The sequence below is a fragment of the Triticum aestivum genome, chromosome 2A (assembly GCF_018294505.1).
Source record: "Triticum aestivum cultivar Chinese Spring chromosome 2A, IWGSC CS RefSeq v2.1, whole genome shotgun sequence".
Taxonomy (NCBI): Eukaryota; Viridiplantae; Streptophyta; class Magnoliopsida; order Poales; family Poaceae; genus Triticum; species Triticum aestivum.
This window is the reverse complement of record NC_057797.1, coordinates 397,118,977-397,146,758: the sequence shown is the minus strand read 5'-3', so window position 1 is coordinate 397,146,758 and position 27,782 is coordinate 397,118,977. Positions and strand designations below refer to the sequence as shown.

Here is a 27,782-nt window from a genome sequence, read left to right as displayed (position 1 = left end):
CGTAAGCCAAGTTAACCAAATACAACCACGAGATACAGTCATATCAATATATTGATTGATCATGTGAGTAAACACGCGCATACAGTTCTTCAACTCATGCCCATATATCTAGTAATATGCAACCAACTGAATGCGAGAAATATGGAAACCGATCATGGCTTTAGTAGATCGAAGTTGACCTTATGTAGATCGAATGAAAATTACCACATCACTTCATATTATAACTTATATACTCCTTTTAGTCTCCACCATTGATCTACATAAAAAATCAAAAACCTTTTCAAGGGGGTGTACTGAAGCAATACTCGAATCCCTATTAGAATTAGAATACGAAGCAAATGATTGAAAACGGGAACACTATACCCCATGTCTTGGCTCCTATTACCAAATGTGTTGTGGGGTGTGTGGGGGGGGGGGGGGGGGGGGGGGGGGGGGGAGGGATAAACAGAGGTCATTTTCATCCTTGATCGTAACTTATGTTGTCATTTTTTCTAAAAAAAAATTAAGTTATAATTATTTAAGAATTTTGGCTCACCACAACTTTCTTAACTAGTCCCCTTCCTAAAAAATTGTCAAATGTGTGCTGAAATAGAATGTGAGTTGTAAGAATAACTAATGGACAAGGTGCAAACCATTGGATGGTTAGGAAAATAATGGTATTCTCAGTCCATCAGAGTTTAAGCCTTAGACTTACATCGATGCTTGCATTTTTCTAGATTTATTCTGGACATTTCGGCGATGTGCGTTGAGGAGATGTTCCCCTCGACTACGAAGGCGTCTACGTCGACTTCATCAATCTCAAGATGATGTGCCGGCTCAATCTCTCGAGGGTGCTCATAGGGCTGGGGTGTGCGTGCGTTTATAGGGGTGTGTATGTGCATATGTAATTAATGGCAAGGTGAAAAATGAAGAATCTTAATATGAATAAATAGCAAAATCACAGTCACTCCTGGATCTAGTACTACCTGATAAAAATGAAATAAGTTAGGAAGGAAAAAAGGATCCGTCTGTCTCTGTCTTGTCCCTGTGATGGTCTCCGTCTCCTCACACATGGCATGTGCATGCAGATGCGGAAAGAAATTGCCATCCAAAAACAACAGCAGCCAATAACTCCCTGCCACCTTCCAATCTCCGGCTCCATGATCCCATGACCCCCTCCGCCACTCATCATCGCCGGAGCCCCCGTGGCATCCGCGCTCACCTGAGGCGACGTCACAATGCCGCCACGGCGAGGACGCCGCCGCTCGCCGGTGCCACGGCAAGGGCGCTCGCCGCCGGCCTCTGGAGGCTGCGGCACGCCGAGCGGCAGGCGGTCAACCCCGGCCCTCTGCGGCACGACGCTCATTCTCCCGTGAGTGCCCTCGCCGCCTCCCTCTCTCATCGCTTCGTTGCTGTGATCCTCTCTCCAGTTGAGTCAGCCGGTTTGGGGGGTTGTTCTTCTTGATTCAAGATTGATTGATTTGATTTGTCACTAGATTATTTTGGGGTCGGATTCTTCCTGATCCTTCCTTACACAATGGTCAAAATTGGGTTGCGCTTTTGACCTCTGATCCCCAAACTGATGCCATCGCCTGTTTCTTCTCTTTATGGCTGGTTTCTTTGGCGCCATCTGGTTCAGTACTCATCTGGTTCGATTGTGTATGGTCTTTCTTCCTCGTTCCTACCAGGCTGTAGGCATGGCTGCGAATTCAGGACCAAATTTTGCTCCCTCTTTTCCTCCAATTATTCGTTTCAGTTTGCTTAGGTTCAGAAGTGTTTCAATTAGCATGATTGTTTGTAAATGATCAGCATCCCCCCTGTACTTTTGGTGCTGTCAATCCTCCACTAATTATTTCCCCAAAAGAGAACATCATCATATAAAATAAATCAGGTGCAGGACACAACATATTTAATCTTCAATGCCATGAAACAAATAAATATTTCAAATTTATCCGGGATTGTAGATTATCAGGGTAATCCCAAAACCAGATGAATGCAGTAACGTATTGTCAATCCTGTGATTCTTTCCAACAGCTGCATTTTTCAACCATGGAATCGCTTACTGTATTTCCTCTATATATGACTCTGATTGCTACTAACAATCAATGCTTGATACAGCGTAGCCCCCGACACCGAAGAAAAGGGAAAGCGAAACTCTGCAATGGCAACAAAACGCGGTGCGGTTTGGGCGTCGGAATCCCATGCAGAAATCATAGCATCTTAGACAAGGTAGGCACTGTATGTATAATTCTGTTTATGTTCTCTCTTGGCATGCATAAGCTGATTTTTCTAACTTGAGCACGTTCATTGATTAGATCGATGCCTGCGCTGTGGACTTGCCATATGGTTGTTGGATGGAGAAGGCAACCAAATGGGACCAGCAGCATGCCTGCCTGCACAACATGCTGGCTTCACATGATCCTTGCCAGCTCCCACCACATGTTCATCACGCCCGTGCAATGCCGGCTCACGGCCATGCTTCGGCGGTGGCGGTGGCGCTGGAGGCCGAGCTTGACAAGGCCCGTGCTCGGATCAGCGAGCTCGAGGACGAGAAGCGCGTGATGAGGAAGAAGGTGGAGCGCTTCCTGAGGAAGGTCACGGAGGAGAAGGCGTCGTGGAAGAGCAGGATGCGTGACAAGGCTCAGCACGTGATCGCCACGTCAAAAGAGGACGTCAAGACGGAGAGGCGTCACCGGCGGCAGCTGGAGGCGGCCAACGGCAAGCTGGTGAAGGAGCTGGCGGAGGCCAAGGCGTCGGCGAAGCAGGCGGTGCAGAGCTACGAGATGGAGCGCAAGGCGCGGGAGATGATGGAGGACGCGTGCGAGGAGCTGACCAAGGAGGTGGAGGAGGACCAGGCGGAGGTGGAGCTCCTGCGGCGCGAGTGCCTGGGCATGCGGGAGGAGATGGAGGAGGAGCGCCGGATGCTGCAGATGGCGGAGGTGTGGCGCGAGGAGAGGGTCCAGATGAAGCTCTCCGACGCCAAGCTCGCGCTGGAGCACAAGTACTCGCAGCTCAACCGGCTGCAGGCCGAGATGGAGTCCTTCCTGCGGAAGGACGGCAAGAGCATCGACGCCAACAACTCCACGTTGCGGGAGGCACGGATGATCAGCGAGGCGGCGAGCTCCGTCCGGCTCCGCGGAGTCAAGGAGCTGAGCCATCGCAATCCTCATGCCCCGGAGGACGTGGACCGGGTGTTCCAGCACTTTTGCCGGAGAGAAGAGACGGCAAGCGGCGGCAGCCCGGCGTCCAACGTCCACTCCGTCAGCCCGGCGACGGACATCTTCTTGGAAAAGCTCGACGGCTCCGCCGGCCTGGAGAACGGCAGCGGCAGTAGCTGGGACACGCCCGACCGTGAGCGGCGGCGTGATTCTTGTGCTTCGGCTGGTACCAGCGACCGTTCGGTGGCGCGAGCGAGCAACGCGTCCTTGTTGTCCAATGGCAAAGGAGGCAGCGGCCTCACTGATCAGGTTCACCATCCAAGTCCAAGCAGGGGCGCCACCGCCACTGGGAAGAACACGGCGTTGATACGGCGGCTGTGGAGGTCGGCGATCAGCGAGAGCAGGAAGAAAACAGCTGGGTCTGCAGGGACGACGCCGACATCGGAACAGCAGAGGTCAACCGTGATCACCCCGGCATTGCCGGTTGGGGAGCAGTGCAGTTCGTCCTACTTGGTGAAACCGCAGCAGCAGCGGCAGAGGAGCCACGAATCCAAAGGATTGGCGCGAGGGCCGCACAAGCACAAGCAAAAGCAAAGCCTGCAGGAGAAGCTTCTGGAGGCCAGGATGGACGATCGCAAGCCCTCGCCCAGCTCTGCTGCCAAGCACAAGATGCAGGTAGCGGCATGCAACTGAGATCGTTAAAGAGATATGTACACATGGCTGTGGCTCGCACGGTCGCACCCGGCACCATATGTTTATAGGAGGATAATAGGATAAGCGCATTTGCACATGTTAATACTACATCAAATACCTCACCCGCAAAAAAACAAACAAACATCAAATGCCTGTATATACGTACGCAAAATCCATCTTCTTGGCTTGTGCATTCCAGTCTCCTCCTGTCATATGTACACTAATTAACGGTTTTGCTAATTTTTCATTCCGATGAAAAGCAACTCTTTTCCATTCCCGGGCTGCTCGCGGCCACCCTCTTCTTTCCGAGTGTATCTTGAATTTATTTTCCCCTCAGTGTTTATCTGGTTGTCCATTTTGCTCTGTTCGAGAGAAAGAGATAGAGCTACAGAGAGAGACAGAGAACAGAGGAGAGACGCGACTATCTTGGCGCCTTCTTTTCCATGGTGATTCCACCATCTTTGGTCGTTTTTGCTTGAGGATTGCCGCCCCTGGTGTGGCGGTGTCGATTCAGGTCCTGCATAGCACAGTTTGTTGTCTCATTTTGCTCAGCCCTCCCTCTTGTGCTCTCGTGTGTTCTTGATAGTTCATCTATAGATATGGTTTCTAGGTTGTTTGAGTGACCCCCCCCCCCCCCCCTCACAAAAAATCTAGGTCGTGTTCTTCATATGTTGTTATCTTGCTTGTAGGTCCTGTTGACTTGGATCTCTTGTTAGTTTGGGTGGTTGTGCTTGCTTTGGTTTTAGGTTTGCGTCATTTCTAGGATTTTTAATTGTTCAATCAGGACAGATGATAGTTTTGCGCTTGATTGTTCTCCTCATTGTGTTAGGAGATTGTTGGATTCTAACATTTTTTTGGCTAAAGAAGCATAATTGTTGTAGTGTGGTCTGAAGCCCGAGACTGGTTTTTCTACCGTGCACGGTAGATACCGTGCATGCATCCACCGTCCCGTTATTTTGTTGGGATGTGTGCAACAGAGTATGTAAAGCAATTAAATATAACATGTAGCTATTGATGTGTAGTATCGCTGACATATGCAATGTTTTCTCTCACCTAACATTTCATCCCGTGATTTTTCGTTTCAACAAGCAACCAGGTCAGATTTTCCCTACAAGTCAGCCCCATCTAAATTTTAATTCATATTTTTAATTATTGTTTTGAACACTCGCATGTAATATATTTTTATTTTATTTGGATATTGCTTTTTTTAGAGGTTCATCATGTTTCATAGTGCACCCTAAAATATGTATCATGTAAATTTGTTTTTTGTGATATGAGAATAATAATTTTTCTTTATGTTCTCTCGTGGTTTAGACCATTTCCTACAGGATTAATCATGTCTCAAATATTGAAATTTGTCAAAGCATATTCAGTATTGGGCTTGTTTTGAAGATATAATCAAAAGAAAGATATAGGTTCAGACATAATATTTTTTATGAAATTGATTTTAACATATATACTTGTTTCAAGTTTAGGATTGAAAATAAAATGCATGTTACTAGTGACTGGGAGAGATAACCCAGTTTGTGTGCATGCCGTGTGAGAGGAAAATGATGAGAGAGAACTCATGATGTGTTCTGGAAAGCAGTAGAAAAGTAGGAGTAGCATGGCATAAAGTTCATTGATGGACTGACATAAGACAGAATTCTGTTACTCCAGAGGATAAAAAATATACTACTCACAAGTATTTACTGTTTCTTAATCTCAAACCGAGTCGACGGTTGATCCATGCACGGGACCTCCCATGCATGGGAGAACTACTTTTCTCTCTGAAGCCCACCATGTATGACACTAGGCTGATGTTTTCTTCAGTGGTTCCAGTGTATTGGGGACTATGTGTTCCCTGTAATATGTGTTGTACTGCATTGTCATTAATATAGCATTCCCCTGTAATATATGTTGTACCGCATAGTCATTAATATAGCATTCCCCTGTAATTTGTGTTGGATAGTAATAATGGAGTTGGCTAGCCTATAATGATAAAGTCCACATGTGTGTAACCTCATTGCACTTTTTCATTTTAATGCTTATATTTCATATGTCTTAATGATCAATTATTATGCTTGGTGTGTAGTACTTCCTTGTACTAAATTCAGACGCGCCACCCGTAGTGTTAGTCCGTTGCAACTGTTTTTGTTCCATTAAGTAACTAGCGGCCTAAGGTCTTGTACCATTTCTTCTTTTTACTAGATATCGGATATTTTCAATGTAGACGAGATGGTTTGTGAGATATCACGTATTTTTTTCATCCCTTTTTTCGCATGTGGCGTATAGTCCCTCGGTTTCTACAAGTGTGCTCTGTTACCAATGCTTGCTTTTGTAATAAGGTGTGTTAAGACGGCTTAATGTATGAATGAGCTGTGATGTGATTCGCTTGTTGTCGTGTTGTAACCGATTTTCTTAATTTTGTGTCTTTGTTTTCTGTTGAGGTTCTTTCATCAGGTAACTAAGTGATTAGTATTTTTCAAGGGTTGCTAGGTAACTAATTTGCCTTTCTTTATAGCTTTTGGATTATCATGTAGTTGAAATGTCGAGATAATGTTGTCAGGTAAGTAATTTGCCTTCTTTGCTGGCCTATTATCACAGTATTTTGGTGTCTTACTACTTTGATTGTACAAGTTTCATTGTATTTGTTTCTTTGTGATATCTGCGTGTAGCTTCGGTTTTTTCATGTTTTTTTCTTTCTTTCTTCCCTTTTCAATGTGCGAACATCTTTGAAATTCATGAATATTTTTATTGAAATCCTGAATATGTTCTTACAAATTCGAGAATATTTTTTTGAAATCTTGAACATTTTTAGAATTCATGTACTTTTTTTTACAAATTCTTGAACATGTTCCTGAAACTCGTGAAGATTTTTTTGAATTGATGAACATTTTTTGAAATTTGGAAACAACTTTTTAAATTCAGGGTCATTTTTGAATTTTTATTTTATTTAAATTCGAGATTAATTTTGAAATCTAAGAACATTTAGAAAAATCATGAACATTTTTTGAATTATATTATTTTTTCAAAATCATAACTTTTTTTGTTTCTTGAACATTCTTTTTCAAAATCATGAACATTTTCTGATTTTTTTCCTTCAAAATCATGTCATTTTTTAATAAGCAAATAATTTCTCAAAATCAAGAACCGTTTTTGAACCTGTGAACATTTTATGATTTCCTATTTTTTCAAAATCATGAATATTTTTGTAAATTCACGAATATTTTACGATTTCCTGTACAGATGTTTTCAACAGTCGCAACTTTTTAAAAATCTCAAACTCTTTGAAAGAATAAAAAAGAAAAGCAAAAAATACAAAATGAAAAAAAATAAGGGTGTCCTGCCCCGCATCTATAATACATAAATAGTTGATCCCCACTATCTCATTTCTCTTGACATGCAGCCTATCCACCTCATCAACCTATCCACCTCATCTATCCTGCCATGTCATCACCTTTCTACAAAGTGCCTATTCGGTTTTTATCCCGTGGTTTGTTTTTCTGCCCGTTCAGTTTTCTGTTGCTAGCAAACTGGCGACCCATAAGTCTAGCGTACATGGCAGCCCATTCGTTTCCAGTCCTTTTGTTTTCTCCCACTAGCGAACTGACAATTAAAGCAGCCCACATCATAGATACTCATCAAATCCATAAGAAACGACTAGACAGGAACTGATCTAGGCGATCAAGATAAAAATGTGCCGTCTTCTCCCTTTCCTTGCATCTTTTTTGCCCTCTCTATAAGTTAGCTTGATCTCCACATTATCGCAATATTGCTTCTCCTCGCCATACATACGAACCATTCTAAAAGACCAGATGCATCGCATCCTCCACGGCTCCACCTCCCAGGCTCCCACCGCATTTCTCTAATGAACAAAGCAGCGCTTCGTCTGCGCATCTCATCTTCAGACGCAGCCGCCGGAATCCACCTCTGCAACGCACTACCATGTCACCACTCAAAGATGTGGCTCGATCTCGGCGGAATCAGGCCTCAACCTATTCAGGTGGGGTATTCCGGCGCGATCTCGACTAGGCATGGAGGCTGTCTCCGTCCGATGCGTGTTTATCGCCTTCAAGATTTCGTCTTCAAGGGCGGACTACAACTGCGGCGCACAGAGCATCGAGTGGTGGTGTCTCTCGTGACCAGCGTTGGCTGCAGGTGTTCTTCTTCGTCTGTAGCTTCGTCGTCCTTTGCGTATTGTACTGTTAGAGGAGTACTACCTTAATACAAGTTCAGTAATACTGCGATGTACCTTTCAAAAAAGAGAAGAGAAAGGTGTTGCCGGGGAGCTGCAGCGCCTCACCAATGCCCCGCATCGGCTTCGCCAAGCCGGGCTCCTCTGACCGTCCGCATCGGCTTCAGTCGGCTGAGGCCGCCTGTAACACCCACAGTGTCATGCTACAGTAACCCTCTCTGATTAAGCTAATCATTTTTTTCTAAAACAGTGCTTAATCACCTTTGTTCAATATCCCATTTCAAATTTCAGTCAATTCAAATTTAAGTGAAGTTTGAAGTTGCTCAAAAGTTGCTGGAAAAATGTTTATCATTTGCCAAAACTTTCATAACAATTATTTGTTAAGGAACACAACATCACTTTTGTGCAAAGATGAGCATTAGCAATTATAACAACACCAATTCAGCATTTTTAAATGCTATCCTACTTATGAAAAATATCAAATGAATTATTCTAGTCTCCAAAATATTTATGGTACTGTCTATAATCACCAGGAATTTAATGGGACTCCTCCCAAATTTTTCCTGAGTGAAATAGTTGACCAAATAATTCCCTTTTTCTCTCTATTAATAAAGGAAAGCTAAAACAGAAAAGGAAAACTGTTTAAAGTAAAAGAAAAGGAAAAGGGCCCACTGTTGGACTGGGCTCTACATGCACAATGCATAGGCCAGCCCAACTCTCCCGTCATCTCCTTTCTCTGTTCATGGAGATGGTGTGGCGCACATCCATGCCTCTGGTGGCGCCGTGTCGGCCATCCGCTCCTCCTGGAGATGGATAAGATCCACCCCAAGCGTCAAGGCAAACCCTAATCCCCATTGCCCATCCTCCTCGCTCGTTCTTTTCCCTCCTCTGTCGCCCGACCGCAATCGTCGTGCCGTCGCCGTGCTCGCGACCACTAGCCTCCCCGGTGCTCGGGAGGAAGTCGAGGAGCACTGTCGTCCTCTTCTCCGTCGACTTCAACCATCGGAGCAAGCTGGGAGGGCCTCGCGCGTCGCCATCGAGCTCATCACCATATCTGCATCTCGGTGCTCGCCGTCTTCAATTCGGCCTCGCCGGAGCCTCCCGAGCCCGCTTTGCACTTCTATAGGCTCATTGTGAGCCCCTCTGCCGATTCCTCGCCTCTCCTCTTCGAGTCCCTTGCCGTAGGAGCCCCACCCGAGTTAGTCCGCCGCGGTCGGAGCTTCGTTTCGACGTGCCTTGGTCGCGCTCCCGATCTACCTCAGGTCGTCCTTGAACACGCGTGCCTGGGTGAGTTCGCGCTCCCGCACGCCTCTAGCGCCCCACGGCCGCTCATCGCACTCCCGCACGCGTGAGCCCAGCCGTGCCACCCCTGCTACTGCGCTGCTGCTGTGCTGCCGGCCCTTGCTAGCTGTCGCCGCTGCTGCTCTATACGCTGCTGCTCTGGCCGCCTAGCACCACATCGCCGGAGGCCGCCACTGCCTCCCCTGCGCGTGCATGGCCAGTCCCGCCGCGCTCGCTGCTGCTGCGCAAGCTCGCGCCGGCCGCCTCCCCTCCCACTGGCCGCGCCGCCGCGCCCAACCAACCCGGCCCGCACCCGCCGCCACCTTCCCTCGTCGTGCCCCGCCTCTGCTGCTGTTGCCCGGGCTGCGCTGCTCGTGGTCCCCCTGCTCACGCGCTTGACCTCGCCAGGCCTTGCCCGCCGTCTTCACCCCCCCCCGCGAACCCACCGCCCACCGTGCCGACCGCCGCTCCGTTCCCCTGTGCCTTGCCTCCAAGCCCCGCGTCGCCCCGCTCGGCTGCCTAGTGCGCCCGGCCCGCGTCGGCGCTGCTCCCCCTCTGGCGCCGGCCTCGACCGGCGCTGCCCTCCTCCGGTGTCGCGCCCGCCGACGCCTCCGTGCGCCGTGTGTGTGTGGGTTGCGTGCGTGTGTGTGTTCTGTGTGTGAGGTGCCCCTGTCAAGTGGGGCCCGCCCCCTAAAAGATTAGGTAAAATAAATTAATAATAATTATATATAGTAAATTAATTAATAAATTAGTTAATTAACAGTTTAGTTAACTAATTTAGTTAATTAAGTAATTAACCTAAATGTGTCAATGACACATGGGCCCCACTGCCCACTTTGACCACTCAACTGGGAGTATTGACTACTGACTCAACAGTCAACAGGACCCACATGTCTTACACATACACACACTGCTGGGTACACTTTCGTGTACCCATAGCAGTTTCTGTTTATTAATATATGGATTTAAACTAAATCCAGGAAATTAGGAAGTCTTTTAAAAACTTTAGAAAATCATAGAAATTAAACCGTAGCTCCGATGAAAATGTTTTCTATATGAAAGTTGATCACAAAAATCGAACGAATCCGAATACACGTTCCGTTCATCTGTCACATGCCCCTAGCATGCTGAACATGAAACATTCCCCCTTTGGTCATCTGTCTGACACAGGTCCGGAACCGGGAATACCTTCCCGGTTGAATTCCCCCTTCACCTATAACATCTAGGTCCGCGTTAGAACACGTCTAGCTATTCCTGTTGTCCTGTTATGCACTCACTTGCTATGTATTTACTGTTTCTCCCCCCTCTTCTCTTCGGTAGACCCCGTGGCGGCTGCCGATGCCGCTGTGAACGACTACGTCGACGACGACCCCTCCTTGCCAGAGCCACCAGGCAAGCAAACCCCCCTTGAGCATTCCGATATCGCCCATTTCCTTCCCTCTCATGCTTGCATTAGAACTGCTACTGCTTTCTGTATGATCCTACTCTGATGCATAGCCTATTTTTGATACCTGCTTTCATACCTTACCTGCTTATCCTAAACTGCTTAGTATAGGTTGGTTAGTGATCCATCAGTGACCCCCACCTTGTCCCAGTTGCCTCGCTTTATGTTCGATGACTCGATCAACGTGATCGATGTCCAGGCCCCGACACCGCACATCACCCCCTAGTTGTACGACACTACAGAGTTACTATCGAGTGCCGAGGGTGAACCTCATACATCACTACTGATGAGATCTCTGTAGTGTAGCTATACGGTCGAGGTCATCGAGGGTGATTTCCTCCTTAACCACTTCTGTTACCGCTCTGTCATGCAACCCCTCAAGTGTGAACCTCGAGGATGGATCCTCTTACGTTCACCTTGATGATAACATCGAGTGGGATTCATCGGGGGTGATTCCTCGGGTTTTCCCCTTGGTGTTAGACACACAGTTACTATGGTTACTATGACTTTACACTGAGCCATGTTACTAAAGACGGGTCGACCCTGAGGGGTACCCGCGCGAGCTTAATTGCGAGTGATGTGGAGTCGGGTTGACCTGAAGGTGCCCGCGAGATACTTACGAGGCGTGGCCGGGCATTCTTAGCCCTTGCCGCAAGTACTCGAGACGGGGCGACGCGGTCACATCGATCGTGAGTCTCTGCTCGTTACCGCGCGTTCCTAATCCACTATGATTTGGATATTTGATCCGAGGGGCCTCTGGCCTGATAGCACTAACCATCACGTGGGCATAGTATGGGCGTTCTGCGTCGTATACATCAGCCGAAGCTTAATAGACGTCAGCGACTGAGCGGCGCGCGCCGGGTTGGACTGCGTAAGCTCCTGCCTTGTTGAAGGAGGTAGCTAGGTCTGCTCACCGGCCGCGTACGCAACGTGCAGGAGTTCCCGGGGAGATGGCCCATGACCCCTGGGGGCATAGGTTTAGTCCGGCGTGCCGGCCTCTCTATTAAGCCTAGGTCAGGTTGCGACGTATTGTTTGGCCGAGGCCGGGCATGACCCAGGAAAGTGTGTCCGGCCGGAGTTAATCGAGCGTGGTGGGTAAGTTGGTGCACCCCTGCAGGGAAGAAAACATCTATCGATAGCCTGTCCTACGGTAACGGACACTTGGAGTTGTATCCCGATCGATATAACTAGAATTGGATACTTGTGATGAGAACGGGATGGTGATGAGAACTGGAATGTGTTGCCACTTGGATAGTATGGCTCTAGGATTGCTTTCTCGCAGGGAGTCGAGAAAGGATCTCTGGCCGAGGTTGATAACACTTCTACTACTTTATTTTATACTACTTTACTCCCTCCTGTTGCTGCAAGATGGTGGTTTCCAGAAGATGCTAGTCTTCGATAGGCTAGGCTTTTCCCTTCCCTTCTGGCATTAGTCCACAGATGCAACCTTTTCCTTTGATACAGATGCATACTTAGTTTAGATCTGATATAAGTCTTGCGAGTACTTTAGATGAGTACTCACGGTTGCTTTGCTACTTCTTTTCCCCCATACCCGATTGTTGCGACCAGATGACAGATCTCAGGAGCCAGACGATGCCACTGATGACTACTACTACCCGGAGGATGCCTACTACTACGTGAAGACCGCAGACGACTAGGAGTAGTTAGGAGGCTCCCAGGCAGGAGGCCTTGCCTTTTCGATCGTTGTTGCTTTTGTGCTAGCCTTCTTAAGGCAAACTTGTCTAACTTATGTCTGTACTCAGATATTGTTGCTTCCGCTGACTCTTGTGTATTCGAGCTTATGTATTCGAGCCCTCGAGGCCCCTGGCTTGTAATATAAAGCTTGTATTATTTTAATTTGTGTCTAGAGTTGTGTTGTGGTATCTTCCCGTGAGTCCTTGATCTTGATCGTACACATTTGTGTGTATGATTAGTGTACGATTGAATCGAGGGCGTCACAACGCCCTCCACAATCCACTCCGCTCCATCGCAAGGCAACATGAACCTTGCTTCTTCCCGTCGTGAAGCCCCTTCAGTCCTTCCTTTGCTCTGGCGTGGAGCTCGGCGAGCCGGTAGGCGTGCCTTGTGTTGGGCGAGGAAGAACAGGACTCTTTGCAGTTGTTGGGATCTGCCTAATTAACTCGATCTTGCATATTGTAGGTACGAAATCAGCTACAAAGTAATTTAATCCAATCAGGTACAAAAACATATTTTAGTCAATGCTCCCAACAGCCAGAGCGTAAGTCACAGGACCAAGGTTCAGTTAACCTGTTGATAAAGTTAATAAATAACCTGTACCTCTTATCTCTTTCTCCTCCTCTGTTTATAGCTTAACACGGCTTGGTAATGACCAACTATACTTTCTGCGCAGCGTTTCGGTCACTCAAGTTTCATACATGTTTCGAAATGCATAAGGCAGAAACTGCTCTGCCTTTTCTTTCAAAAAAAAGTTATTAAATAGTTTACATGACTTAATGCCCATATATTTGCAGCCAAAAAAAATGTGATTTTGGATTCATCTCCATGGCCCATACCATGAATCATCACCTTGCCAAGATGAAGTTCATGTGCCTTTACTTTGTTCTTTCATACTCACCCGATTTTCCTTACTATTCATGCATTTATTATTCTATTTGTTCCATGCTTAAAGTATTGGAATTCCTGCTATTTATTTCCAATGGCCATTGGCACCTTTAGTCCTAGAACATCTATAGTTTTCAGACATAGTTTTTCTTCTCGAGATTAATTTTATGTCATTGTTTCTGAAGGAACCCACCTTTTAAGTTAATTCAGTATCTGTGCTCCTTTACTGCTCCTACTGCTTTCTTGGGAGATGCTTACTGAATTGCTTAGCACAAGCTTTAACACCGTGCAATTAATTTTTTATTAAGCATTTGATAGCTCAAGTGGTGCTATTCCAGTGCACTTTTTAGTTTTCGATGGTGCTCTTGCCGATTGTCTTAATGCCTTAGACACTTTCTTAAAAGGGAAAGCTTGCATTTCCCTCTGCCCTCTTACCTCCATGTATATGTACGTAGGTACCTTGTTTTGCCTCCTCAAGTAGGAGGTGATTGATATGTTGCTTTCACTTGCATCGTCATTTCTTGCAGGCACCTTCTATTTTCTTTCAGCTCCAATATTAATTGGATCTCTCATCAAAATATTCATTGGATCTGTCAATTGTGAAGTTCCATCTTCTTTACTTATATTCTACATGCACAATGTTACTGATCTCTGTCCAATCTCAGTGTACGATCTATCAGAATTTTCTATAGCTTGCATATAATGCCCAGATTCATTAGCCCATTCTAATATTTTGTAGAGATTTCATATTATCATTAGCAAGATGAAGCCTGAGTACGGTATCATCCCTTCATGTCAAGTATCCGCTACTACTATATGCATTAGTTTCGCCTCAGAACATACCCTTCTCATTTGGAAAGAGGAATATGTTCGTAGGTGTTCACACTAATTATTATACAAGCTACCAGAGATGTTAATGAAGACAGGAACAAACTAATGTATCCAATTTATTAGCAGATACAACTATGTGTTGCAACACACCCTATTTTTACACTTGCTTTTATATATGAACAAATTGTTATATTGTGTAGAACTTATGTAATAACATGGAGAAGATATATTTATGACAAGACTCACATATAATACACAATAAGTAATGGGAATTTGTACATAACCTTTCGTCGCATCTCCATTTGAGAATCCGGCTCTTAGAGTGTTTATATACAATATTACTAATGCAAATGATATGAGATTACTTATGCCATGACACTATATTTGCTATCTTTATAATTATACTGCAAGTATTATGTCCATTCCAAAAGAAAATCATCTTAAGATCATATATCCATCTTATTCAAACAAGTTATTCTATTTATGCATTACCACATGCGTAGGACTAAGAATTCCCGGAGCAGCGCGCGGGGGAATTATCTAGTATGGCCATATGGGAATGGCCGAAAACGCATGCGAGGGGAGGGGGTGCACGTTTCCAGAATATCCTATTTGCCGCTCGTTGCGGCAAGTTGTCGGGCGGACGCACAGGGAGAACGATCGAGGGTTCGCGTGTGGGCCGGCCCGTAAAATGTTTGGAAGATTCCAGTTTTAGGAACCTTCTCGCTTGTTCCCAGCCGTTTTTTTCCGGTTTGGGGAACCTTCTAGGAGCTTCCTAACACTTTTTTTTCTGTTTTTTCTTAGTTTTTCGTTTTCTTTTTTCCTGTTTAATTTTCCTTCTCTATCATTTCCTATTCATTCCTTTTCTACTTTTTCAAGTTTTCTTTTTCACCTTTTTTCTTTCTGTTTCATTTCTTTATTTTTCCTCGTCTTCACTTTTTCATTTTCAATAATTTTAAAAATCTTCAAACTATTCAAAATTTGTTTGCATGTAAAAAATATTCGTTCCTTACAAAAATGTATAAGTTTAAAAAAATTGTTTGCTTATTGAAAAATATGTTCAAATTTTTAAAAATATGTTCCGGTTTTAAAAATATTGTTCATGAATTGAAAAATGTTTGAATTTCCAAACTTGTTTGAGATTTTTAAAAAGTTTCTAAATTTTTAAATTTGTTCTTCAATTTCAAAAAATGTTCGTGCTATCTAAATTCCTTTCTTTCAAAATTTATTCTAGTTCTCAAATTTTGTTCACAGATTCAAAATATTCATAGTTCTCAATTTTTGTTCACAAAATTCAAAAATGTTCATGTTTTCAAATTTTGCTTAGGAGTTTGAAAAATGTTCCTCTTTCAAAATTTATTTGCAAATTTAAGAAAAATGTTTGTGTTTTCCAATTTTGTTCGGTAGTTTCAAAGTTGTTTCTATTTCAAATTTTGTTCGCAATTTTCAAGAATGTGTCTGTTCATAATTTCGTTTGGGAGTTCCAAAAAATGTTCGATTTTTTTTTTGAAAATGCTAACGAATTTGAAAAATGTTCATCTTTTTTTCTCGTTTTTCTGCTTATATTGTCCTGTTCCTTTTTCCTTTTTAGAATATTTCACAGTTCTAAAAAATGTTCTTGATTTGATAAAACTGTTCATATTTCTCAAAAAATGTTTTCATTTTCAAATTTTGTTCTGAGTTTTAAAAAATGTTCTTGTTTCAAAAATTGTTGACGGATTCCAAAACTATACGCATTTCCAAATTATTGTTCAAAGTTTAAAAAAATGCCGCCTTTAAGAAAAATGTGTTCACAAATTCAATAATGTTCATGATATTCAAAAAAGTGTTCAGTTTATCAAAAATTTGTTAGGATATTCAAGAAATGTTCAAGCTTTTTTCCTCTTCTCAAAGTTGAAAAGTGCTCGCTTAAAAAAACATATTTCCAAAATAATGTTCACGTTCAGAATTTGATAATATGGTCGAATCTATATTACCTTTAGCTTAGCGTGGCATTATAAACCAAGAAGCTCATCTATCTCGTTGGCTACGCTCGCGCATGAGCAACGAGAGGTCCCTGGTTTGATCCCTCCCTCGAGGACACTTTTGGGGGATTTTTCACTGTGTTACGCTAATGGGTCGGCCCAGCTGGAGTTGTGCTTGTGCGTCTGCTCGGCACTTTGCCGCAACGAGCGGCGCATAGAAACTCCCCGCGTTTCCTCCCTATTCAGCCTGTAGGGTCGACGAAATCACTACTCGAGGAGTACTTGTTGCAAAGATCACTTCAACTCCCCCAGTTGCGACAAGTGGCGCACATGCCGCCACTTGTCTCAACCTGGGAGTTTTCCCTTTTTCGTAGATCAATTTATTCAAAACGTTTTATTTCTCAAACTGTGCGTCCAAATCTCGAATCGCTTTCACTGTTGGATTCCTCGTATCGAGATCTTCAAAATTAGATTCCATGTTGATAGGTTTTGACGAACTTTTTTTTCCATAAAAAAACGGATGAAAAAACCGAACCGAGAGCACGGGTTTTTACCCTTTTCGAAAAAGGCACGCCCGTGCCTCTCACGAAATCACAACCGTGCTTTTCGCGGAAGCAAAAGCGTGACTCTCACGGAAGCAAAAGCGTGACTCTCGCGAAACGAAAAAAAGAAAACGTGTTTTTTTTTCGTTTTCGATGAGGCACGGCCGTGACTTTCGCGAAAGCACACCTGTGCCTTTCGGAGAAGCAAAACCGTGACTCTCATGAAAGAAAAAAAAACAGAAAACACATTTTTTTTTCTGTTTTTGAGAGGCATGGCCGTGACTCACGAAACCACAACCGTTCCTCTCGCCGAAGCAAAACCGTGGCTCTCGCAAAAAGAAAAAAAAAACAGAAAACGTGTTTTTTTTTCGTTTGCGAGAGGCACGGCCGTGACTCTCACAAAAGCACACCCGTGCCTCTTGCGGAAGAAAAACCGTGACTCTTCCGAAAGGAAAAAAACAAAAAACACATTTTTTTCGTTTCCAGAGGCACAACCATGACTCTCGCGAAAGCACAACTGTGCCTCTCGCGGAAGCAAAATCGTGACTCTCGCGAAAGGAAAAAAAGAAAACGCGTTTTTTTTCATTTTTGATAGGCACGGCCGTGACTCTCGCGAAAGCACAACCGTGCCTCTCGCGGAAGCAAAACCGTGACTCTCGCGAAAGAAAAAAAACCCAAAAAACGCGTTTTTTTTCGTTTTCGAAAGGCGCGGCCGTGAGTCTCGCGAAAGCACAACCGTGCCTCTCGCGGAAGCAAAACCGTGACTCTTACGAAAGGAAAAAAAATAGAAAACGCGTTTTTTTCCGTTTCCGAGAGGCACGGCCGTGACTCGCGAAAGCACAACCTTGCCTCTCGGGGAATCAAAACCGTGACTCTCGCGAAAGGAAAAAACCTGAAAATACATTTTTTTCGTTTCCGAGAGGCACGGTCGTGACTCTCGTTAAAGCACAACCGTGCCTCTCGCGGAAGCAAAACCGTAACTCTCGTGAAAGGAAAAAAAAGCAAAAAACACGTTTTGTTTTCGTTTTCGAGATGCACGGCCGTGACTCTCGCGAAAACACAATCATGCCTCTCGCGGAAGCAAAACCGTGACTCTCGCGAAAGAAAAAAACAACAGAAAACGTGTTTTCGCGCAAAAAAATTCAAAATTTTTTTGATCGAAAAGTTAAGAAACACTAGTGGAAAACCAAAAAGTTGAAAAACCCGAAAAAACCCGCTTAAATAGCCGAAAACGCGTGCGAAAAAATAAAAGAAAATCCGAAAGAAACACCCAAAGCGCGACACGTGGCGAATGACTGAGAGCACGTCAAGTGACGATGATCGTTATCGATCTCCAAACAAGGATGTTCAACAGTTGATTTGTGGGCCAAATTAGTAAAGTGCGTGAAGCAGGCCTCAGGAAAGTGCCTTGATCAGTAGAGGCCAGCCCAGATATTGGAGAGCTAGCCTGAAAAGAAAATCGTAGCATGTCCAATAGGAGGTCTTTGGGTTTTTCTTGACGCAGTACAGATGTAGACTCTCATATATACATACTCACTTACTTCTACGAATGTATGCATACACATTTTATCCCTATAAACACTTTCGAGAGACTCAACCGGCACATCATTTTAAGATTGACAAAATTGCCATTGATGCATTCATAGTCGATGGGAGGTCCCATGTGACATGTAAAAAAACCATGGTTTTGCTAGTTCCAAATTTTCTCCCGGGAAGAATGTATATCCATGTAGTGGACAAAGATGAACATATATGCTGCTAAATCTGACAGCTCTCCAGCCTCAGGTTGGCCTCTAAACCACATCAACATGCATGCATCACATGCGGATTGAATGATTACGCGTAATCGTGGACTGAATAATGGAGATGCTCACCATATGCGACTATACATTAGCTAGACACGCATCTGCACGGCTGCACCTGCATTATTGTCTCCCGCAATCCTCAGAGTAGAAGAAAAAGAGAGGTAAAAGAAGCTCCTCCAGATGATGGCTGGCTGTGGTTGCTATGAAGCCGTGAACTCAATTAGTTTCGACCTCCTTTTTGGGGACAGTGACATCCCAAAGCGACATCGACACCGACACCGATGATGAAGAAGGAGAAGCACCACAAGTTGAGAGCTGGGCAGGCAGGAAAAATGCAGCGTCAAGAGAAGAGAGCATCCAAGCAGAGCCTCAGCTCAAACCAAGCAAAAACAATTCAGTTTTGTTTCTTGGGAAGAGAAAGCAACAAGCAGCCATCAACCATTCGTAAGTGTTGGGAAGGTTAGGCCCACCTCAGCCTTGGCGCCTGCTCCATCATGGGCCCGACCTAATGGAATCTTTGCTTTGCTCTGTCTGCTTCCCGTGGCCCACCCTACGCACGCACACGAACAAGTTGCTGCCCCTCACTCATACTCCAATCCTCACAATTTTCGATAGCTATAGCTTCGCCAATCTTCTCAAAAAAGAAAGAGAAAAAAGAAAAAAAAGATAGCTTCGCCAATCCTCACAATTTTCGATAATTATTTTTTCTTTTCAATCGTCGCACTCACACAGTTGATTGATTGAACAGCACATAGGGCCCTAGTTGTATGGTGCATCTCTGTTGGCGATCCCTCGTATTATCATTGGCGCACAGAAAGTCCAGCTCCCAAATGAATCGACAGGACAGCACTTATTATTTCGTGAGGTCACCATCTGAATCTCCACTGGAATATATGTATTCCGAAGGTTCTTCTTCGCAAAGATCCTCTGGATCTACATAAAAATGATAACGAGAGGGAGGAATCAAATCAAAAAAGGAAAAGAAATATGTCATAAAGCTAATTTGCGCGGAAGTGTGGTCTACCTCGACCTATGGAAGTAAAATATGGTACTCGCGTGTAATACAAGATTCGGTCCTTGCACTGCATCTTTGTGATGCGACCACCATTTCCCACAGTCCCCGGGGAATAGAATGGAATCTCTGTAATTTTCAATCTTTCTCTATTTTAAAAGTTACTTGGCCCAGCACCCAAATTGTGTAAATCGGAAATCTTGTATATCCAATCTGAATACAGAGATAATATACAGTCTCAAATTCTCAATCCTTGGCACAAAGAGAAAATTTGAGGGATACTTTGATTCAAAGAACTTTCTTAGAAAATTATGATAGAGGACTGGAGGATTGAATCCTTGGAACTTTTTTTTATGTTGATTGTTTGACCTGGAGGATTGAATCAATTGGGTATTCTTTCAGGATCTCATTTAAAAACAGCATCTAGTCAAATCTCTTTGGAAACAACCATTTGTTTCTTGTATGGCCCAACCACTTATGCGCAACACAATTCTGTAGGATTCATACATGGTTTACAATTATGTGTTTTTTCTATTCCCAAATTTTGTAATCTTATCAATCAAAGAGACCCCGAGTGGGCATAACTCAGATGTTCTTTTTGTGTGTGAATAGTGTAACTCACATGGTTAGATTCCTTGTGAACGTGTGCTATATTTTCCTAGATTAATCCCGGACTCTTCGATGATGTTTGTTTAGTGGGGGACGATGTTTCCATCCACTATAATACACATGTGATGACTTCGTCAATCTCATGATTTGCCGGGCCAGAGTCTCGGATGTGCTCATGACGATAGGGTGTGTGTGAGTGTGTGTTCTATTATAGAGTAAGATATGCGTGCATGTTTGGGAGCATTTGCATTTGTATTGTGTTTCTCAAGAAGAAGAAAACAACTCCGAGTTGAATTCCATTCTAATCTAGATCCTTTTGTCTAAGAACTCAACGGTAAAAAAAATTGTATTTCATACCGGCATGGTGCAAGCATGAGTGACCCACCCCCGAGCCCGTCCCACCATCAACCCCTCCGGGTGAGGGCCTTTCTAGCCTCACCGGCCACCATATCCATCCTTTCCTTGCCTTACTTTCAGCCGTCGTCGCCGGCCTGTCTTCCTGCGACTTTACCCCAGTGGTTGTCCATGTTGGCAGCTTCGGATCCGGCCGGATCGCCGTGCGGATCTGACGTTGCGTCACCCTCTCTGTCCTCCGGAGAACGGTTCCAGGAGGCCTTGAAGGCGGGTGAGGCCATGGAGAAACCGTCGGCACTTCAAGGCGAGAGTGTGCGCGTTGCATCCATCGTGGTGGCTCGAGCTGCCACTGATGCCCGCATTCATGTTCAATGCGGGGGATTGCCCGCATGGCGATGTGACGTCCTTGCTCTGCCGCCCCTCCGGGTCTCCCGCGGCTCCCGCTGCACACCTTTAAGAGCCTGTGTGGGAGGATGAGTTGGGGACATGCCAGATGCGCGTCGGGGCGGAAAAGGCTCCTCTGCCTTCGCCGTTGTGACACCCCTTCCTCTTCCCCTCCCCGCCCCTCGTAAGCGACATCAAAACCCCCCACACCCTGTGGAAAGTTTGGGCCCCACCCAATGTTGGAAATATGCCCTAGAGGCAATAATAAATTGGTTATTATCATATTTCCTTTTTCATGATAAATGTTTATTATTCATGCTAGAATTGTATTGACCGGAAACATAAATACATGTGTGAATACATAAACAACAGTGTCCCAAGTAAGCCTCTTCTAAACTAGCTCGTTTATCAAAGATGGTTAAGGTTTCCTAGCTATAGACATGAGTTGTCATTTGATAACGAGATCACATCATTAGGAGAATGATGTGATGCACAGACCCAACCGTAAGCTTAGCATCAGATCGTTTATTTATTTGCTACAACTTTCTTCATGTCAAGTATCAGTTCCTTAGACCATGAGAACATGCCACTCCCGGATACTAGAGGAATGCCTTGTGTGCTATCAAACTTCACTTCATAACTGGGTGATCATAAAGGCGCTCTACAAGTATCTCTGAAGGTGTCTGTTGAGTTGCATGGATCGAGACTGGGATTTGTCACTCCGTGTGACGGAGAGATACCTCTGGGGCCTCTCGGTAATACAACATCACAAGAAGCTTCATGTGACTAATTAGTTTAGTCACGGGACCTTGTATTGCGGAACGAATAAAGAGACTTACCGGTAATGAGATTGAACTAGGTATGGAGATGTCGATGATCGAATCTCGGGCAAGTAACATACCGCAGGACAAAGGGAATTGCATACGGGATTAACTGAATCCTTGACATCATGGTTGAACCGATGAAGATATTCATTGAATGTGTAGGAATAATATGGGCATCCAGGTCCCGCTATTAATTATTGACCGAAGAGGTGTCTCGGTCATGTCTACATGTTCCCGAACCCGTAGGGCCACACACTTAACGTTCGGTAGCACTAGGGTAGTATTGAGCTATTAATAATGTGTAACACCCCCAGTGTCATGCTACTGTGACCTCACACTAATGGTGCCGTGTCATCAAGTTTGACTAAGCCAAATTGCCCGTTGATAAAAATCAAAGACAAATTCAAAATTCAAATTGCAAGTGAAAATTGAAGTTCACAAACATGGTTGGAAAATAGTTCATCATTTAGCAAATATTCCATAACACACAAGCACACACACACACGCATGCACTCTGCCTCCGACACACCCGCGAGTACACAATGGAGCACATTTGTAAACGAAGAGGCAACTTACATGATAATTTGACCCTTTACTTTCTTCACTTAATAGTGGAGGGTCGGGGACCACACGTGAGCTATACAAAGTGCAACCTGGAAGCGGGAGCGTGTTATTGATCGAGCTTTCTTTCCTGGTACGTTAAAAAAAGATTCATCCACCAGTTTTCATTTCTTTTTTTCGGGAACACGCGTATTCTATTTAAAACCACTGCTATGGAGAGATATTTTTTACTCCATTGTATATGTAGCCTCATGTTTGATAGGGTTTCCCGCGTCGCTCTCTCACCCTCTTGATATCTAAACAAGACGATAGTGTCCACTATCTCTCTCCTCACCGGTGGTCACCGATCCAGCCGGATTCCGTCCGCTGCGGCAGGTGAGGAGGTGCATCATTGACGTTATCGCCGTCGGCGATGGATGAAGCCGATGTGCATCGTCCTCTCCGAGCCAGCGCTGGCGCGACGAAGGTCCTCCGTGCCCTTGTTCACTGCCGTCGTGTGGGTAGTTCCCGCCCGCCCGCCTAAGCCACATCTCACCCACTTGATGTATAACTTCTTTTGGATTTCATGCTTGATTGTACTGGTCCAGCTCCCCAGGTCGCCACATGCAGGTTTTCTTTGATACCACTACTCCCCAACTCCCCATGTACAGTAGCTAGGGTTCGTCGACTGGTCCAACATCACCTAATTTTTACTTAGGGGAAAAGCCACTCCAAAAGTTGTGGTTTATGCCTCGGTGGAGGTATACATGTTGTTTTTTACAACTGTACTTGGTGGTTGTGCGGTCATTGTCCATATGATCCTATTGTTGCTGCTAATCTAATACTATCACTCTTAAAATGAAGCAATGCCCATGTTAAAGTGACGTCCCTTTTAAGTAACAGATTTGCTAAAGCACAACTACATGTGCTCTAAGTATTGCACATCTAATTCCTATGTGATTAATTTTACGCTAAGATTCATGCAATCATTTTCTTTTGTCCTTTTTCCTTTTCTTTCTAGATTGATTGAGTCACTTAAGATGTGTGATAACTAGGGCACATCTAGACTTTAAGTAATGTTGCTTGCTACTTGTGAATTGCGTTGGGATTTCTCCGAAGAGGAGAGGATGATGTAGTACAGTAGAGATAAGTATTTCCGCCAGTTAAAAACCAAGGATATCTATCCAGTAGGCAAACCACACAACACCTCGTTATCAACACCTGCACACAAACAACAAATCCTCGGAACCCAACATGAACAAGGGGTTGCCAATCCCTCGACGGTTACGTGCAAGATTAAATTGTGTAGTAATTGATAGATAGATTGAACAAAAATACAAAATAAAGTACATAAATAAAAAGTGCAACAAGGTATTTTTAGGATTCTTAATATATGATAGAATTAGACCCCGGGGCCATGGTTTTCACTAAAGGCTTCTCTCTCGAAAATAGCATACGGTGGGTAAACAAATTACTGTTGGGCAATTGACAGAAAAGCAAATAACCATGACGATATCCAAGGCAATGATCATGTATATAGGCATCACGTGCAAGACAAGTAGACCGACTCCTGCCTGCATCTACTACTATTACTCCACACATCGACCGCTATCCAGCATGCATCGAGTATTAAGTTCATAAAGAACGACGCCTTAAGCAAGATGGCATGATGTAGACAAAGTAAACTCATGCATGAATAAACCCCATCTTTTTATCCTTAATGGCAACGATACAAATACGTGTCATATCCCCTTCTGTCACTGGGATTGAGCACCACAAGATCTAACCCATTACAAAGCACCTCTCCCATTGCAAGATAAATCAATCTAGTTGGCCAAACCAAATCAATAGATCGGAGAGAAATAAGAAGCTATAACAATCATGCATAAAAGAGTTTAGAGAAAACTCAAATAATATTCATGGATAATCTAATCATAAACTCACAATTCATCGGATCCCAACAAACACACCGCAAAATGTGATTACATCGGATAGAACTCCAAGAACATTGAGGAGAACATTGTATTAAAGATCAGAGAGAGAGAGAGAGATATCTAGCTACTAACTATGGACCCGTAGGTCTGTGCTAAACTACTCACACATCATCGGAAGGCCAGCACATTTGATGTAGAGCTCCTCCGTGATCGAACCCCCTCCCGTAGAGTGCCGAAAAAGGCCTCCAGATGGGATCTCGCGAGAACATGAACTTGCAGCGGCGGTAAAAGTATTTTGGCTGGCTCTCTGTTGGCTTCCCGATTTTAGAGAATTTATAGAGGCAGGGTTAGGTCAAACGGAGCCACATGGGCCCCATGAGCCAACAGGGCGCGCCCTGGTGCCTCGTGGTCCACTGCTCCATCTTCTCGTCCCCTCCTGAAGCTTCCAGGGTCTCCTATGTATAGAAAAGAATCTCCAAAAAGTTTCATGGCATTTGACTTTGTTTGGTACTGATATTCTGGAAAACCAAAAACAGGCAAAAGAAACAAGCAACTGGCACTGGGCACTAAGTTAATAGGTTAGTACCAAAAAATGATATATAATTGCTTGTAAATGCATATAAAACATCCAAGGTTGATACTATAATAGCACGGAACAATAAAAATATATAGATACGTTGGAGACGTATCAAGCATCCCCAAGCTTAATCCATGCTCGTCCTCGAGTAGGTAAATGATAAAAACATAATTTTTGTTGTGGAATGCTACCTATCACATTCATCCCGAAGAGGAGAGGATGATAAAGCACAACAACGGTAAGTATTTCCCTCGGTTATGAAACCAAGGTTATCAATCCAGTAGAAGAACCAAGCAACACTATGTAAACAACACATGCACACAACCCACAAAAACTTGCAACCCAACGCGTAAGAGGGGTTGTCAATCCCTCCTCGTCATTGAGATAGATTAAATTGTATGAGATTGGATAAATAGATCTAGAAAAAAACACAAAATAAATAAATAAAAAGTGCAGCAAGATATTTTTTTGGATTGCTGGAATAATAGATCCGGAAACAATATGATAGGAAATAGACCCGGGGGCCAAAGATTTCACTAGAGGCTTCTCTCAAGAAAAATAGCATACGGTGGGTAAACAAATTACTGTTGGGCAATTGATAGAAGATCAAGTAATTATGACGATATCCAAGGCAATGATCATGTATATAGGCCACGTCCAAGATAAATTAGTAGACCGACTCCTGCTTGCATCTACTACTATTACTCCACACATTGACCGCTATCCAACATGCATCTAGTGTATTAAGTTCATGGAAAAACGGAGTAATGCAATAAGAACGATGGCATGATGTAAACAAGATCTATTCATGTAGGAATAGATGCCATCTTTTTATCCTTAATGGCAATGATACATGCGTGTCATGTCTCCTTCTGTCACCGAGATTGAGCACCGCAAGATCGAACCCATCACAAAGCACCTCTTCCCATGACAAGAAAAATCAATCTAGTTGGCCAAACCAAACAAAAGTTTCGAAGAAGAAATACCAGGCTATAAAAATCATGCATATAAGAGTTCAACAAAGACTCAAATAATATTCATAGATAGATCTGATAATAAACTCGCAATTCATCGGATCCCAACAAACACACCACAAAAAGTCATTACATCAAATAGATCTCCAAGAACATCGAGGAGAACATTGTATTGAAGATCAAAAAGAGAGAAGAAGCCATCTAGCTACTGCCTACGGACCCGTAGGTCTGTGGTGAACTACTCACGGTTCATCGGAGGGGCAAGGGTGCTGATGAAGAACCCCTCTGTGATCATTGCCCTTCCGTCAGAGTGCTGGAGAAGGCCTCAAGATTGGAGCTTGTGGTTCTGGAACTTGTGGCAGCTGGAATTGTGTTTTGTCGACTACCCTAGGATTTTTGGAATATTTGAGTATTTATAGAGTTGAGAGGCAGTGGAGGGGGTGCCTGTGGGCCCCAATACCCGCCAAGGCACGCCTGAGGGCCCTGGCGCGCCCTAGTGCCTAGTGGGCCACACAGAGCCCCTCTAGTGCACATCTTGGGCTTCCTGGGTGTCTTTTGGGCAGGAAAAAACCTCCAAAAAGTTCTGTTGCATTTGGACTTCGTTTGATATGGATATTCTGCAAAGTAAAAAACAAGCAGAAAACAACAACTGACACTGGGCACTATGTCAATAGGTTAGTCCCAAAAAATGATATAAATTTGGTAGTAAATGCGTATGAAACATCCAAGAATGATACTTTAATAGAATGGAACAATAAAAAAATATAGATACGTTGGAGGCGTATGAGCGTCTCCAAGCTTAATTTCTGCTCGTCCTTGAGTAGGTAAATGATAAAAACAGACTTTTTGATGTGGAATGCTACCCATCATATTTATCACATATTCTTTTCTTCTGTAGCTTGGACATTTGGACTTTAGATGATTCAAAGCAATAGTCTATAATTTGACATGAAGACTTCAATACTCATGCATATCAACAAGCAACCATGTCCTTCAAAATATCAACACCAAAGAAAGTTGTCCCTAGCCCATTATGCTCAATCATTGATCCATTCATGAACCACACTCAAATATTAGCTACATCCAATGCTAAAGTATGATAATAGTGCTCCCTAGTTGGTGCTTTATAAGAGAAGATGGAGACTCAATAAAAATAAAAATTGCATAAAAGTAAATAGATAGGCCCTTCGCAGAGGGAAGCATAGATTTGTAGAGGTGCCAGAGCTCAAAACTTAAATTGAGTGATAAAATTGTTTTGAGAGGCATGCTTTTCCCGTCAACGAAAACGAGTGAGAATTCCCAATACTTTCTATGCTAGATACATCATAGGCGGTCTCCAAACATAAAATAAAGTTTATTCCTTTTTCCACCATTCTTTCACAATCCATGGCTAGCCGTATCCACGGGTGCCTTCCATACCAATACTTCCCAAGGAATTTATTATTGACAACATAAAGTAAATTTCTTTTTCAATTCGGGACTAGGCATCCCTATTACCTTGCCACACTCTTGTGCAATGACAAGTGAATAAACACTCGTCTTGAGAATTACACATCTAGCATGAAAAATATTAACCACCCTGTGTCGCTTCATGAGTGGTACGGGCACACAAAAAGGAAATTCATTTTGAAAATTAGAGTTGGCGCATACCAATTTACTAGGAATGACATGGAAATACCGCATATAGGTAGGTATGGTGGACTCATTCGGCACAACTTGGTTTAACGAGTTTGGATGCACAAGCAGTATTCCTGCTTAGTACAAGGGAAGGCTGGCAAATAGATTGAGAAGCAACCATCCAAGAAATGAAAACAATCATAAGCGAGCATTAAACAAAACTAACACCGAATAATGCAGCATAAGTAGGATGTAACTTCATTGCATTACTATTGACTTCTGTTCTTGCATACGGAATCACAAACCCTAACACCAATATTCTTACTAAAGCACAATTACTCACCAACATGACTCACATATTACTATCTCCATATCTCAAAACTATTTTAAAGAATCAAGTTTTAATATCCAATGATCTTCATGATAGTTTTTATTATCCCTCTTGAATATCTATCACTTTGGGACTAGTTTCATATATTACCATTGCTTATAACAAGCTC

At 43.9% G+C, this 27,782-nt stretch overlaps 1 protein-coding gene across 1 annotated transcript; it reads left to right on the top strand.

The window, feature by feature from the left end:
* The first annotated feature begins 1,049 nt into the window (after positions 1-1,049).
* LOC123188792 (uncharacterized) lies at positions 1,050-4,101 on the top strand. The gene is made up of 3 exons (XM_044601039.1): positions 1,050-1,351; positions 2,098-2,208; positions 2,295-4,101. Exons 1-3 carry the CDS (start codon positions 1,148-1,150, stop codon positions 3,828-3,830), a joined length of 1,851 nt encoding a protein of 616 aa, XP_044456974.1. The 5' UTR covers positions 1,050-1,147; the 3' UTR covers positions 3,831-4,101.
* The last annotated feature ends 23,681 nt before the right edge of the window (positions 4,102-27,782 follow it).

Coding starts and splice junctions, on each gene's coding strand:
- LOC123188792 (XM_044601039.1), top strand. CDS start 1,148: ATGACCCCCTCCGCCACTCATCATCGCCGGAGCCCCCGTGGCATCCGC. Junction 1,352..2,097: donor GGCACGACGCTCATTCTCCC/GTGAGTGCCCTC, acceptor TGCTTGATACAG/CGTAGCCCCCGACACCGAAG. Junction 2,209..2,294: donor ATCATAGCATCTTAGACAAG/GTAGGCACTGTA, acceptor TTCATTGATTAG/ATCGATGCCTGCGCTGTGGA.